Source organism: Takifugu rubripes, chromosome 17 (genome assembly GCF_901000725.2).
Source record: "Takifugu rubripes chromosome 17, fTakRub1.2, whole genome shotgun sequence".
NCBI lineage: Eukaryota > Metazoa > Chordata > Actinopteri > Tetraodontiformes > Tetraodontidae > Takifugu > Takifugu rubripes.
Window position 1 is genome coordinate 9,418,098 of NC_042301.1, and position 13,626 is coordinate 9,431,723.

Consider the following 13,626-nt stretch of genomic DNA (forward strand, 5'->3'; position numbering starts at 1 on the left):
ACAAATATTAAACTGGACCCGAAGCTCCATCTCAGTTGTGAATACGGATTAAAATTGCGCACGCTAATTTGTATCAATTAGTTTATCTGAAAAAGATCCAAAATAGGCAAATATCCAAACTATTCAAGTTCAACTGTTTTCTGGTGCCTTTCAGGAGGAAAAACACATTTTTCACGTTTTTCTAACTAAAACTTCACTCTTTACAGATAAGGGCCAATCAACCACAGCATGGCCACGAATAATGAAGATTAGAATTAAGAATTGATGAAAATACTTGTTTATGACCATATCCCGCAACGTAAAGACGAAGTAGTAACAGCGCCCTCCAGAGGACGCGCTGTTAGCACACGCTCACGTCAAAGACAGACTTTCAGTTTTGACTTTTAAATTCAGCTTGGTCTCGTTTGAGGACGATTTTTTTCCCTAATAAGTTAATTTAAATTTAATTAAGTTGTAATTTAAGATCAATTAATAACATTTTTTGCAGCTATTTGAAACCGTGTAAGCCAAAGTTGTAAATGTTCATTCTTGCATAAATATTGATCTTTTTATTCTAAAATGTTCTTCTATAAAAGTTTACAAATATTACACAAATGTCTGCATTTTTCCTTCATAAAATCATAGCCTTTGAGAGCAAGTGTCTGAGATTTATAGGTAATGTAGTTTTTTCACCACAAAGGTTTTCTGGCTTGATTGTGTCACCCAATGAGAAGACAGAAGAAAGAGTTCTTGGTTCGTCTTGAGCCACAATCTCATGTCCCCTCACCCCCACCACCACACACAAACACAGCCACCCCCCACCCTCACACCTGAGCTGCCTCTACCTGAGACGAGCAGAAAAGCACCTCATGTACTCGGTCATCCAGCGGTCATCCACCGCATTCAACTGGGACTGCTTCACCACTTTCTCCAGGTCAGCTGATCGTGCCCGCCTGCGATCCAGGTTAGAGCTGCGTTTGCTGGATCCCCTGTGGGTCTGAACGCAGGCATCTGATGTGTTCTGAAAGAAGAGACCATAGAGGTGGAGGTGGGGGAGACAATCTGTGTTCTATTATTAATATCTGCAGCGTGTTGGGTGGCACAGTTTCACTTCTCTGATGTCCTGTGTTCCACAACAGGAAATGTTGTCATTAATTTATACAGTTCAGGATCAAATCTTTATATTTCTGCATTTGTTTTTTAAAAAAAGGTATCTATAGTATGTTAAAAAAAAAGGATAACTCCACTGAGCCTCTGCCAGACCTCTGTGTTTCTCTCAGTCAGGTCCAGGCGGTTGGATCTTTGGATCTCCTTGTTGCTGATTGCTGGTTGGCTCTTTGCTCGTGGCGGTTTGCCTGCAGAACTGTTCTGGTGTCCCATCTCTGAGCGCGGGTTGCGGCGGTGTGGCCTCGCTGGTGGGTTTCCAGGCTCGCCATCTGACGATCCAATGTCAGCAGGCCCGTCGTCCGTCTCCGTGTCATCGGATGGTCGGCAGTTATCTGGAACCACCTCGGTTGCAGCACCACTAACTTCATCTGCACCATTTTCTGCAACTGAAACATAGAATTCACAAGGTTTTTCTTTTGAGGGTGAAGCGTGACTCAATTTGTGTTGTGAAAGTTTGGGAAATGCATCGCCCCAGTCTAAGATGCATCTTCCCAGTATCAGGTGCATCTTCCCAGTATTAGATGCATCTTCCCAGTATCAGAAGCATCTTACATCGCCACATGCTTTAAAAGGACTCATTGTAACAGCTGTGGAAGTGATCAATGATATCATCAGACATGCATTGTTACAGTAGTGCTGATGATCAGAGCTGATGGACTGTGAAGCTTTTGATCACCAAACATTTACAAAAATATTTTAGCACCAGCATCTCCTGAGACACAGGAGGCTCACTCCACCCTTGTCAGGAGGCGAATACGAGGAGTCTATTCACCTGCTGCTTGACCACCATCTATAACTGCCACCTTCTCATTCTCCTCATCCTGAGGAGGCAGCTCTGGTCCAGGACCTGATGACCTCTGATTTGTCTCCAAGGCTGTTGGTGGTGGGAGAGACAGAGGGACAACCTTGTTGCTGCTCAGCCTTGGTGTGGACCAGCCGCTGGAGTCAGAGCCACTGTCCCAGCCTTCCCAGAACCAGGGTTTGTGAGAATGCTCCATCACCCGCCGAGTCAAGCGATACTTCAGAGAGTCCTCGTAGCACTTGGAGAACGTCTCCCATTTTGGATCCCTGAATTTCTTCATGTACTCTGTCCGGATTTTCTTGGTCACCATGGTTCCTGAAATAATGAAATAATTGTTAGGATAATAATTAAAAACACACACACACACACACACACACACACACACACACACACACAATTTCAACGGGTTTGTCACAATAAAACAATCCAATGGGTTTTCAAATGAAAAATTGTTTGCAAGTTTTTAGATGCACCTGCAGCCCATGAGTATGCTCACGGCATGGTCGGGAGTGGGCGGGGTCGCTCACGGCAGGCCCTGCCCACTCCCGACCATCAGATTAGAGTGACGGTCAAGGAGGATTGAAGCTTATTACAGTCTCACTGACGACACTACGACTGATTTAAGAGCAGAAAGGCTTCCTCCACCCACACGTTCGTTTCCCTTCCTAATATGTGCAAATAGTAACAATCTGAAGAAACGCTGTATATATCTCGTTTAGTAGGAGGACAAAAGCTAATACCAGATTAAGCTCATTTTTGCGAGTATTTGTCATTTTACCCAAATACGCGTCTTTTGTTTTGGAGGCTTATTTTTAACAGTCACACCTTAAAACATCGTCAGTTTGTAAATTTAATGGAGGTTTTAAGCATAATTTAAAAAAAAAATCATTTACTTGTGGAGAACTGTACTAAATATACAAATATTGGTTAAAAAATGAAAATAAGCCTGTAATAAACAATAACGATCCGTTCACATTCACAATCTCACCTGCTTGTTAATCCCGGTCTGTCATGATGCGGGTTAGAATTTAAACTAACGACTGGATATTTGTTTAAGAATTAGTATTTACCCAGATCACATTTCAAAGGGGTTCGATCTATTTTCAGAGGCAGATTGAACCTTCCGTCCAGCCTTGATACGTCGAGTATCGCCCTGCTTTTCTGGCCGCACAAATACGAGGAGCGAGATGACAAGTTACTTATACCGGTTATCTTTTCCGGAATACGTTTCAAAATAAAATCACATTGTGGTAAAATAAGCCCTAATTGTACTACAGTATTATGTTTCACAGGTATGTTTCACAGCGACACGTCAGATTTCACGACAACTATTTGTGTTTAAAAACATAAAAGAATGCAACTGGTTTATTTACATAAGGTAGGGGAAAAAAGCAATGGGTACTTCCGGTTTCAGCCAACAAAAATAGAAGACACACAGCAGAGTGAACTGCGTATTTGCACATGCGTGCTGCATGTGTGATTGAACAGATGCTGTGGAGAATTCTAAATGAACACAGATATGCATGTTTCATGTCTGAGAAGCCGTGATATGTGAAGATACATGGGAGAGATACTTTGCTATGGAATTTAATTATACTTGGCCAGGAATTGTGATACTTGGCTTGGGAATTTAATGCAAATCTGCTTTTAAAGATGGGTTACGGTTCAGCTTTGTAAAATGTAAGTGTCAATTTGTTTGAAAAGAATTTCAGGATGATTAATTACCAAAAGTTTTAAAATCAGTATGTGGCGGGGTGGAGAGAGGTGGAACGGTCACGACAACGCCACCTGGGGAATTTCACCCCAGGAATTAACCGGAAACAGGCACGCGCAGATACGGTTCGGTTCCAGAGGCAGAGACAGGATTGAGGGATTCCCGCTGGGGCATCGCGACCCACTGACGCACGCCCTTACGGCAAAGCGCTCTGGACGGAAGGATGGCGGGAGGAAGCACCAACCTTCTTGGCGCTGCCAGACAGCATGCTCATTCTGGGACAGGTTCAGTTGGTCAAACAGCCCAGATAAGCTGCAACCACGCTACACCTTCGTCGAAGGGGGAAATCAACTAAAGCCAGCTGGAGGCAGTGCCTTATATAAACCTTTTTCTCCCCACCCACCAATTAAGGCACTACCTCCATATGGCACCTGTTCGGAGGGCAGGCCACGCCCTGCCACATCTATATTCAACAAGTATTGATCCGGGATGTATTTCAACGTGTTAAAAAATGAAAATAAATGAATTTTATTTGTCTCTTTTTTTGGGTCTTTGCATTTTTCTCTCCATTGACTCAGTCTGTTGAGCTGGAGTGCATCAGTTTAAAAATCAACATTTGCTTTGGTTTCACAAGCACTTTGGTTTCACAAGCACTTCACAAGCACACTTTTAGGTTTAGAAGCACTTGCAGTGGATGATGCTGGGACCAATCTCTTCGTACTCCTGTTTGCTGATCCACATCTGTTGGAAGGTGGAGAGGGAGGCCAGGATGGAGCCGCCAATCCAGACCGAGTATTTACGCTCAGGGGGGGCAATAATCTGCATGAGAGGGTGATGTCAATAATAATCTCATTCGTCCTCTAGTGGCCGACTTCAGTAGGACTCTACCTCTACCCCTACCTCTACCTCAATGACATCAAATCATAGATTCTGAAGTAATTTTCAGTTTTAGCTGCTTCATTTCATAATGTGTGATCAGGTGATCATTTACTTTGTTATGATCAGTTAGGTTTAGATTTTTTTTCTTTTTTAAGTTCTTTTGAAAAAGGGCATCAACCCACCACCCTTTAATGCAAAGTCTTTAGAACGGAAGATACTATGTGATACCTGGATCTTCATGGTGCTGGGAGCGAGCGCTGTGATCTCCTTCTGCATGCGATCGGCGATACCCGGAAACAGGGTGGCACCGCCTGTTAGCACATTGTTGGCATACAGATCCTTGCGGATCTCAATATCACACTTCATGATGCTGCTGTGGGTAATTTCATGGATGCCAGCAGACTCCATCCCTGTTCAAAATCAGAGTAAATTATTTATTTCTGTTAAGCCCTTAATGGAAACTGTAAAATGATTCCAAACACCTTGTCATGATACATTAAAATGTGCAGGTCATACTACACACCCATGAAGGAGGGCTGGAACAGGGTCTCGGGGCAGCAGAAACGCTCATTGCCGATGGTGATGACCTGACCGTCTGGCAGCTCATAGCGCTTCTCCAGGGAGGAGGAGGAGGCAGCAGTTGCCATCTCATTCTCAAAGTCCAGAGCAACGTAGCAGAGCTTCTCCTTGATGTCTCGCACAATCTCGCGCTCAGCTGGGAATGGAGAGACATTACAAAAGTTAAAAGGAACTGTTTGTGAAAGTTGTAAAAGAGGACCTTTTTTGTGCTCACCAGTGGTGACAAAGGAATATCCACGCTCATTGAGGATCTTCATGAGGTAGTCTGTCAAATCTCGTCCAGCCAAGTTCAGACGCATGATGGCAGGAGGCAGGGCATAACCCTCAGCGATGGGCACAGCGTGGGTCACGCCCTCACCAGAGTCCAGCACAATACCTGAGAACATACATGATTTGATACTAATATTTACTGTTTTAGGGCAGTGGTAGCTCAGTCTGTAGAGGGCTTGGCTAAGATGTCGGTGTTCCTGGTTTAATCCCTGGTGCAGACTAACTTTGGTGGTGTTCCGGTAGCAGGTAGAAGTGCTAGGACACCTTCAGTGCCTTGCTGGTTTACCCTTGTGCAAGGAACCAAACCCTCAAATGCTCACATAGGGCCCTGCAATTAGTTGGTGACTCATTCAGGGGTATACCTGGCCTGAGCTCCTATACAGCTGTGATAGGCTCCAGCTCCCTCCCCATAATCCCACAATGGATAATACGTCAGTATGATGAAAGATCTTGTTTTATACGCATACTGTAAAAATTCGATGTATACTAGAATTTACACATCATAACTTAATGAAATAAGAGCATAGAATTCAAGTTTAATTGAAAATAGGTTAATTTAAGATGGCTACAGAGTGTCTAGATTTTAATGGAACATGAGGTAAAGAAATTGTGATGTGTGTGCACGTAGACTCACCAGTGGTACGACCGGAGGCATAGAGGGACAGTACGGCCTGAATGGATACATACATGGCGGGCATATTAAAGGTTTCTAACATAATCTGGGTCATCTTCTCCCTGTTGGCTTTGGGGTTGAGTGGGGCCTCTGTCAGCAGGGTGGGGTGTTCCTCAGGGGCCACACATAACTCATTGTAGAAGGTGTGGTGCCAGATCTTCTCCATATCATCCCAGTTGGTGATGATGCCACGCTCAATCGGGTGTTTCAGGCTCAGGATATCTCTTTTGCTCTGGGCCTCGTCGCCCACATAGTAACCTTTCTTCCCCATGTCATCCATGTCATCCTGAGAAGAGGAATGAGCAAGTTCATGTATTCTTCAATGAACCAAAGTCCATCCAACATTCAATGGCTCCAATGAGTACCTGGTGACGAGGGCGTCCCACAATGGCGTGAAAAACAGCCCTGGGGGTATCATCGCCAGCAAAGCCAGCCTTGACCAGGCCAGAGCCATTATCACACACGAGGGCAGTCTCGTCATAGTCAGACATGTTTGTAGACTCTGGAAGAGGTTCACGGGTCAGCTCATGTAACCTTGGAGCGTTAGGAGCATAGCTCATATGCTTAAATGTTGCAATTAACATGAACAAAATTTGGTACTTGACTCCTGTCAGAATGACATTGTTCTCCACCATATTGACAGCTCCAAATGATCTTAAAATAAACCCCCTTTTTTAAAAAAAAAACAAAAAAAAAAAAAACTGCAGTGTTTTAACCCTTTAAAGCCGTTTGTATCATATTTGATACAAAAAAAATGTCATAAACAAAATAAAAAAAAAATTGGGATTTTGTTAAAAGGTTCAATAAACATCTCATTTCCAAAAAATTAGAATTTTCTGGCTATTTTTGATGTGTCAGGCTTTATAGGGTTAAGCTGTTCATCAGACAGAAAAAATCACAAGTCTGATGCACTCCAAAGAACAGGTCAATGTCTTCAAAATCCTTTTCACATTCCATCATAACAGTTTAACCATTCCCCCTGCATTGTAGCAGAGGACAGAAACCTATTTTAGATGATATGCTCACATTTGCATGTCCTGCCACAAGGTGGGAAATACCACCATTGAGTAACGTTTTGTGTGTGCATTTTATGCACAGGCAGAGAGAATCACGTGTCTTAGTTTTAATATCTTACCTTGAATTCTTTGTTTCTATAGTTTCTGATTGGTTGAAACAAATCAATTCTGGTAATAAAGAGTGCAGTTGTAATATGATGAAAAATAATACCTATGATATAGTATGTTGCTTTTAATAAAGGTTCCTTTGACCTTTGAGCATTGAAAAATGAAATGTGGAAACTTCTTTGATCCTTTAATGTTTAGACTTTTATGGGGGGGGTGTGACAGAGGCTGACAATGCATCATCACCTGGTGTGTAAAAATGTTCTACAGAGCATTTATAGAACCTGGAAAGTTTTCCATTGTGGATCCCTAAGCATCATGTACTCTGTCCAGATTTTCTTGGTCAACATGATCACCTGGCAGGCCTCTGTCATCCCACTGGGAAATGGTCTCCTCTCCTCTGTTGAGGTCCAGGATTCCGGGTTGTTTGGTTTTTTCCTGCAGGGGGAGTGGTGGAGCCATGCTCCTGCCACAGGCTGACGCACCTGCAGTCTATCGGTGATCTAGCCGCCTATTTAAGGACTAAACGCCTGCCTACCAGTGTCGGAGTGTTTTGGTGTTTTTGGTGACTTTGGAATATTTTAGTTATTTTTGGTATCTTGTCTTTGGTGCGTTTCCCTGCTCGTTGGAGGTGTCCATGCCATCCTGCTGGGCTCCTGAAACGTGTAGAACTCGACTCCTGTGTTGGCTCCGCGCTGGAGCTCTCTGTGCGCCCCGGAGGTTTGAACAGTTCAGGAGGATTGCCATATTTGTGTTTGTTGAATAAAACCTAGTTTTGGACTTTTCATCACTGCGTTCTTGCCTGCTTTCGGGTCCTGTCGGGTCCACTGGTAGCCGACTGCAGTAGGACTCTACCTCTTTACCTTTAAAGAGTCTCTATGATCTTATTATAAGTCTGGTTTTACTTGTGTTTGTTTTTAGATTGTAAAAGCCGCTATATGATTATGATTAGTCCCCACCCTCCCCAGTCTGAATTAGTGAGAAAGATGTGGAAATAGTCCCATTTTACAAGTTCCTGGGTCTTTAGTTGGACAATAAATTGGAGTGGTCCACAAACACCGATGCTGTCTATAAGAAGGCCATGAGCAGACTATTTCCTCAAGAGACTGTTGGATCGCAATACCTCCTGTATGTAGCTGCCGATCCGCGTGTTCGTTGAATGAAGACTTCGAGAAGTAAAGTACCAATTTCAAAATGTATTTAACAATAGAATCAATTCCAGACACAAATATTACAGAGCTCCGGGCCAGTTCATAACCCTAGCAACAACAGAGTCAATTGTCAGGGCATGAAGTCTGACCACCTAACTATCCCTTGGCCCAGTCCTTTATAGTCACACACATGCAAATTCACAATGTCCATGCAATCCAATCCAGATCCCCCGCTGAGATGTCCCCGTCTTCCTCCAGTCCCACTTGGTGTTGGTAGAGTTCTTCTTTTCCATTGTTTTCCCAGGTGGCCAGATCCCATTCTTCATGCAAATGTGATCATCATCAACCCCCCTGATGTTGCATTTACAATGAGTGTTTGACACCCCCTGCCTGACTGGCTCCTGCCTGACTGGCTCCTAAGATAACAGTAGAACAAACAACAATCCTGCAAATGTCTCTGTTCTTTATTTCATTTGCTAATGAGTCTACCTTGCCTAACTTCTAAGAGAAGACAGAAACATATGGTGAAATACATAACAAGATAAAGACAATTCTCAACAAGACTCAGGTTCTTCAGTGTTTGCAGCAGGATGCTCCACATGTTTTATCAGTCTGTCATGGCTAGTACCATCTTCTTTGCTGTAGTGTGCTGGGGAGCAGGCATTAAAGCTAAGGATGCCAACAGACTTGACAAAATCATTAAAAAGGCAGGGTCTGTTGTTGGCTGTAAACTTGCAAACTTGGACGAGGTGGTGAGGGACAGGATGGTGTTAAAAGTGCGGACAATCATGGACAATCCCTCCCACCCACTCCATAACACAGTGGACAAACCGAGAAGCAGCTTCAGCAACAGACTCCTGCAGCTTCGCTGCTCTAAGGAACGGTACAGGAAGTCATTCCTGCTGTCCGCCATTAAACTGTATAATTCATCCCTCTCTGTCAGAGCTGAGCTCTCTTGACTGGACTTATGCATCAGCTCAGGTGCCATCTAAACCCATTCAATCACAATAATTGTTTAATGTTTATGTTGTTATTTTATTTCTAGATTATTCTATATTTATGTAAATATGCTTATAATTTATTCTTGTCCATGTTCTAATCTTATTTGTATTTTATTTATTCTATTTCTATACTTTGTAAATACAACTGCTGGTAGTTGTATCTATACACTACAGTTATATTAATCCATGTTAAGGCTACTACTACTGCTACTATAATTCAATTTCCCTACGGGGATGAATAAAGTAAATCGTGAATTCTCCAAGTTGCAAAAAAGCAGACGTGACGGGGGTTGTAAATGAAAATAAAGAAATTTTATTTGTCTCTTCTTTTGGTCTTTGCATTTTTTTCTCCATTGACTCAGTCTGTAGAGCTGGACTGAATGGGTTTAAAAATTCAACATTCATTTTGGTTTCACAAGCACTATTCACACTAAAAACTCACATACGCAACAGAAAATAAATAACATATGTACAGGAGAGACTAGAGTGTCAGAGTCCAAGGACAGCTGCAGTTCACGGCTCCAGATACTGAGGTGGTTCTGGGGGCCTTTTAGGTTTAGAAGCACTTGCGGTGGACGATGCTGGGACCAGCCTCATCGTACTCCTGTTTACTGATCCACATCTGCTGGAAGGTGGAGAGGGAGGCCAGGATGGAGCCGCCAATCCAGACAGAGTACTTACGCTCAGGAGGCGCAATAATCTGCATGAGAGGGTGATCATGTCAATAATAATCCCAATCGCCCACTGGTAGCCAACTGCACTAGGACTCTACCTTTACCTCTACCTCAATGATTAGAAATAATTTATTCTGGAGTCATTTTTCAGTTTTAGCTGCTTCATATCATGATATATGATCAGGTTCAGATGTACAACAGATTATTTTAATCCTAATTTTTGTGTGTCATACCTTGATCTTCATGGTGCTGGGAGCCAGAGCTGTGATCTCCTTCTGCATGCGATCAGCGATACCTGGGTACATGGTGGTGCCACCAGACAGCACATTGTTGGCATACAGGTCCTTGCGGATGTCAATATCACACTTCATGATGCTGTTGTATGCAGTTTCATGGATGCCAGCAGACTCCATCCCTGTTCAAAATCAGAGTAAATTATTTATTTCTGTTCAGCCCTTAATGGAAACTGTAAAATGATTCCAAACACCCTAGTCACGATACATTAAAATGTACAGGTCATACTACACACCGATGAAGGAGGGCTGGAACAGGGTCTCGGGGCAGCGGAAACGCTCATTGCCGATGGTGATGACCTGACCGTCTGGCAGCTCATAGCTCTTCTCCAGGGAGGAGGAGGAGGCAGCAGTTGCCATCTCATTCTCAAAGTCCAGAGCAACGTAGCAGAGCTTCTCCTTGATGTCTCGCACAATCTCGCGCTCAGCTGGGAATGGAGAGACATTACGAAAGTTAAAAGGAACTGTTTGTAAAGGTTTTAAAAGATGACCTTTTTTGTGCTCACCAGTGGTGACAAAGGAATATCCACGCTCAGTGAGGATCTTCATGAGGTAGTCTGTCAGATCTCGTCCAGCCAGGTCCAGACGCATGATGGCATGAGGCAGGGCATAACCCTCATAGATGGGCACGTTGTGGGTCACGCCATCACCGGAGTCCAACACAATACCTGAGAACATACGTGAGTTGATATTGATGTTGATTAAATAACAGCATAGACTTTGTATATGGGTTGTTTAAGTTCAATTATGATGGCTACAGAATGTATAGATTTAAAGGAACGTGAGGTAAAGAAATTGTGATGTGTGTGCACGTAGACTCACCAGTGGTACGACCGGAGGCATAGAGGGACAGTACGGCCTGAATGGCCACATACATGGCGGGTACATTGAAGGTCTCAAACATTATCTGGGTCATCTTCTCCCTGTTGGCTTTGGGGTTGAGTGGGGCCTCCGTCAGCAGGGTGGGGTGTTCCTCCGGGGCCACACGTAGCTCATTGTAGAAGGTGTGGTGCCAGATCTTCTCCATGTCATCCCAGTTGGTGATGATGCCATGCTCAATGGGGTATTTCAGGGTCAGGATACCCCTTTTGCTCTGGGCCTCGTCGCCCACATAGGAATCTTTCTGGCCCATGCCGACCATTACACCCTGAGAAGAGGAACAAGTGCATAAGATGTTTTCTTAATGTATTCTTCAATTAATCAAAGTCCAACCAACGTCAAATGACTCAAGAGCCCTTGAGTACCTGGTGACGGGGGCGTCCCACAATGGAGGGGAACACAGCCCTGGGGGCATCATCGCCTGCAAAGCCAGCCTTGACCAGGCCAGAGCCATTATCACACACAAGGGCAGTGGTCTCGTCGTCGTCACACATGTTTGTAGATTCTGGAAAAGGTTCACCGGTTAGCTTATTTAACGTGCAGTAGTTCACCCACCCATGGAGAAAAACTTATGGTGCAACAATAATTAACCATGCATGACCATTCATTATAACAGAACAGGTGACCCGGTCCCCTTGCTATTACAGAAGATAGAACATGATTTTAGACGTTGCATGAATATGCAACATGCTTTGAATAAAAGATTTGTTGCTCCATTGTTGTTTAGAACTGTACCCCCCTCCATCAAACAAGCTCACTTCATGACCCACTGACCCTTAAAACACATATTTTTACTGTTCAATTAAAGACTTACTTAATATATTTTTATAAGAACATATATTATTAGAATAAAAATAATAAAAAACGTGAAATATTTAATATACATTGACAAGTACAGTGAGCGTTTCTTACCCACCTATTCTGAATAGAAAACATTATAGCAAATTTATGCAACCACAACATATGTTGACACGTCTTTCCAAATAAGTCGCTGTTCAGCCGTAATAGGTAGTAAAATATATCATCTCCTATTTTACCAAAAGAAAAAAAAAAGGATTTCCGATTTCGCTTCATCAGGAAGTTTTCCGGATACCTGTAACCTGTCAAAATAAAAGTCATCGAATAGGAACAGTACCGGGATTGGGTCCGCTGCTGACTGCTTCTCAATGGGCTCCATTCCCAACCCACCCAAAATGAACCCTACTCCAGATGATTGCTCCTTCAATTCCGACACAAACCGCTTACCTTCTGCTCGTCTCTGGGTGTCAGTGAGGAAGCTTTGCCCGCTTCTTGTTCCAGTTGACGGGATAACAGTCGGCTACTACCGCGGCGCTTAAATACACCTCTGCCCGTCTGTGCCACCCGTACCGTGGCGGCCGTTAGGAATGTCCGAGTGATCCACTGGAATGCAAACGCTTCTTCATCCATATTTGGCCACGCGGGAAGGTGGTCGCGCGTGTGCTCACGGAGGCTCTCGCGTTTGGGGACCCAAATATGGACAGGAAGTCCCCGCGAAACCGTCGGAGCCCGTGTATGGAGCGAGAGTTCAAAGTCTACAACTGCAAAACACGCTGGCTGACTCCAGGACACAATACAACGGGCTAAATGTTTCAGAACTGATCTGACTGAGTTTTCTCCTCGGTTGCATAAATGAGAAGAGCTTATTTCATAAGGGTGACATCATGACCATGAAGACCTGGAAACCAGTGGAATCAATCAAGACTGGCATGTGACTGGCATTGCTTAGGACTTGGGAAAAAAATATGACTGACCTGGATTCTCCACTGTAACAGTCTCAAAAGTGCACACAATAACACAACCATGAATAAGAAAACAAGGTTCTTGATTTTTTTTTAACCTATGCACTTTGACAACGTAATGTCTGGTTTTTATAAGAGAAAAATAAAAGCAGTCATATTTGTCACCTTTGAGACACCGATCCATCCTCTTTGTCTATTCTCTAAAATCTGTGTGGTGCTCATTGAACAGCTGAATGATCAGGGAGGCGTCTGTTTTGCTCCCACATGTCCCCACTTCACTGCAGCCATCTGACGTCGTCGCTTTAAACCTCCTGGTTCAGATGCTCTGTTTTATGTTGGTGACCTTTTCAACCACTTCCAGACTCTACTTTACTTATGACAGCATAAGAGCACAGGATTTAGTAGATCTGGCACACAAGCGTCCCTATTGAAAATGTGGTTTATTACCAGATTAGTATTCAGGGCATTATCATCATAATTAATGTGAATGTTAATTGAAGTTTCAGTGTAAATCTACTGAATGTAAAATGTTTAAAGGCCATGGAAGTGTTTTGGTTGTAGATCTCACCAATGAGCTTCAGTTTCATTGTGGGACTCCCCCCCCCCCCCCATCATTTCTTCATTATTAACAGTCAGCTAAGGAGCTGACTATCCTCTCTTCCAAATTCTATGAGTATATGTGTT

At 43.5% G+C, this 13,626-nt stretch overlaps 3 protein-coding genes across 3 annotated transcripts; all 3 read right to left on the bottom strand.

The window, feature by feature from the left end:
* Window positions 1–410: 410 nt before the first annotated feature.
* ccsapa (centriole, cilia and spindle-associated protein a) lies at window positions 411–3,129 on the bottom strand. The gene is made up of 4 exons (XM_003978014.2): window positions 3,019–3,129; window positions 1,919–2,263; window positions 1,243–1,532; window positions 411–1,000 (listed from the first exon to the last, which is right to left on the bottom strand). The coding sequence occupies exons 2-4, from the start codon at window positions 2,256–2,258 to the stop codon at window positions 821–823; spliced, it is 810 nt and encodes a 269-aa protein (XP_003978063.2). The 5' UTR covers window positions 2,259–2,263; window positions 3,019–3,129; the 3' UTR covers window positions 411–820.
* A 1,088-nt stretch (window positions 3,130–4,217) lies between these two features.
* On the bottom strand, window positions 4,218–7,264 carry LOC101074318 (actin, alpha anomalous). The gene is made up of 7 exons (XM_011619297.2): window positions 7,199–7,264; window positions 6,429–6,565; window positions 6,025–6,349; window positions 5,335–5,496; window positions 5,065–5,256; window positions 4,770–4,951; window positions 4,218–4,481 (listed from the first exon to the last, which is right to left on the bottom strand). Exons 2-7 carry the CDS (start codon window positions 6,552–6,554, stop codon window positions 4,338–4,340), a joined length of 1,131 nt encoding a protein of 376 aa, XP_011617599.1. The 5' UTR covers window positions 6,555–6,565; window positions 7,199–7,264; the 3' UTR covers window positions 4,218–4,337.
* A 2,362-nt stretch (window positions 7,265–9,626) lies between these two features.
* On the bottom strand, window positions 9,627–12,584 carry LOC101072885 (actin, alpha cardiac). The gene is made up of 7 exons (XM_003978006.3): window positions 12,428–12,584; window positions 11,548–11,687; window positions 11,126–11,450; window positions 10,810–10,971; window positions 10,540–10,731; window positions 10,244–10,425; window positions 9,627–10,036 (listed from the first exon to the last, which is right to left on the bottom strand). Exons 2-7 carry the CDS (start codon window positions 11,674–11,676, stop codon window positions 9,893–9,895), a joined length of 1,134 nt encoding a protein of 377 aa, XP_003978055.1. The 5' UTR covers window positions 11,677–11,687; window positions 12,428–12,584; the 3' UTR covers window positions 9,627–9,892.
* Between the last annotated feature and the right edge of the window lie 1,042 nt (window positions 12,585–13,626).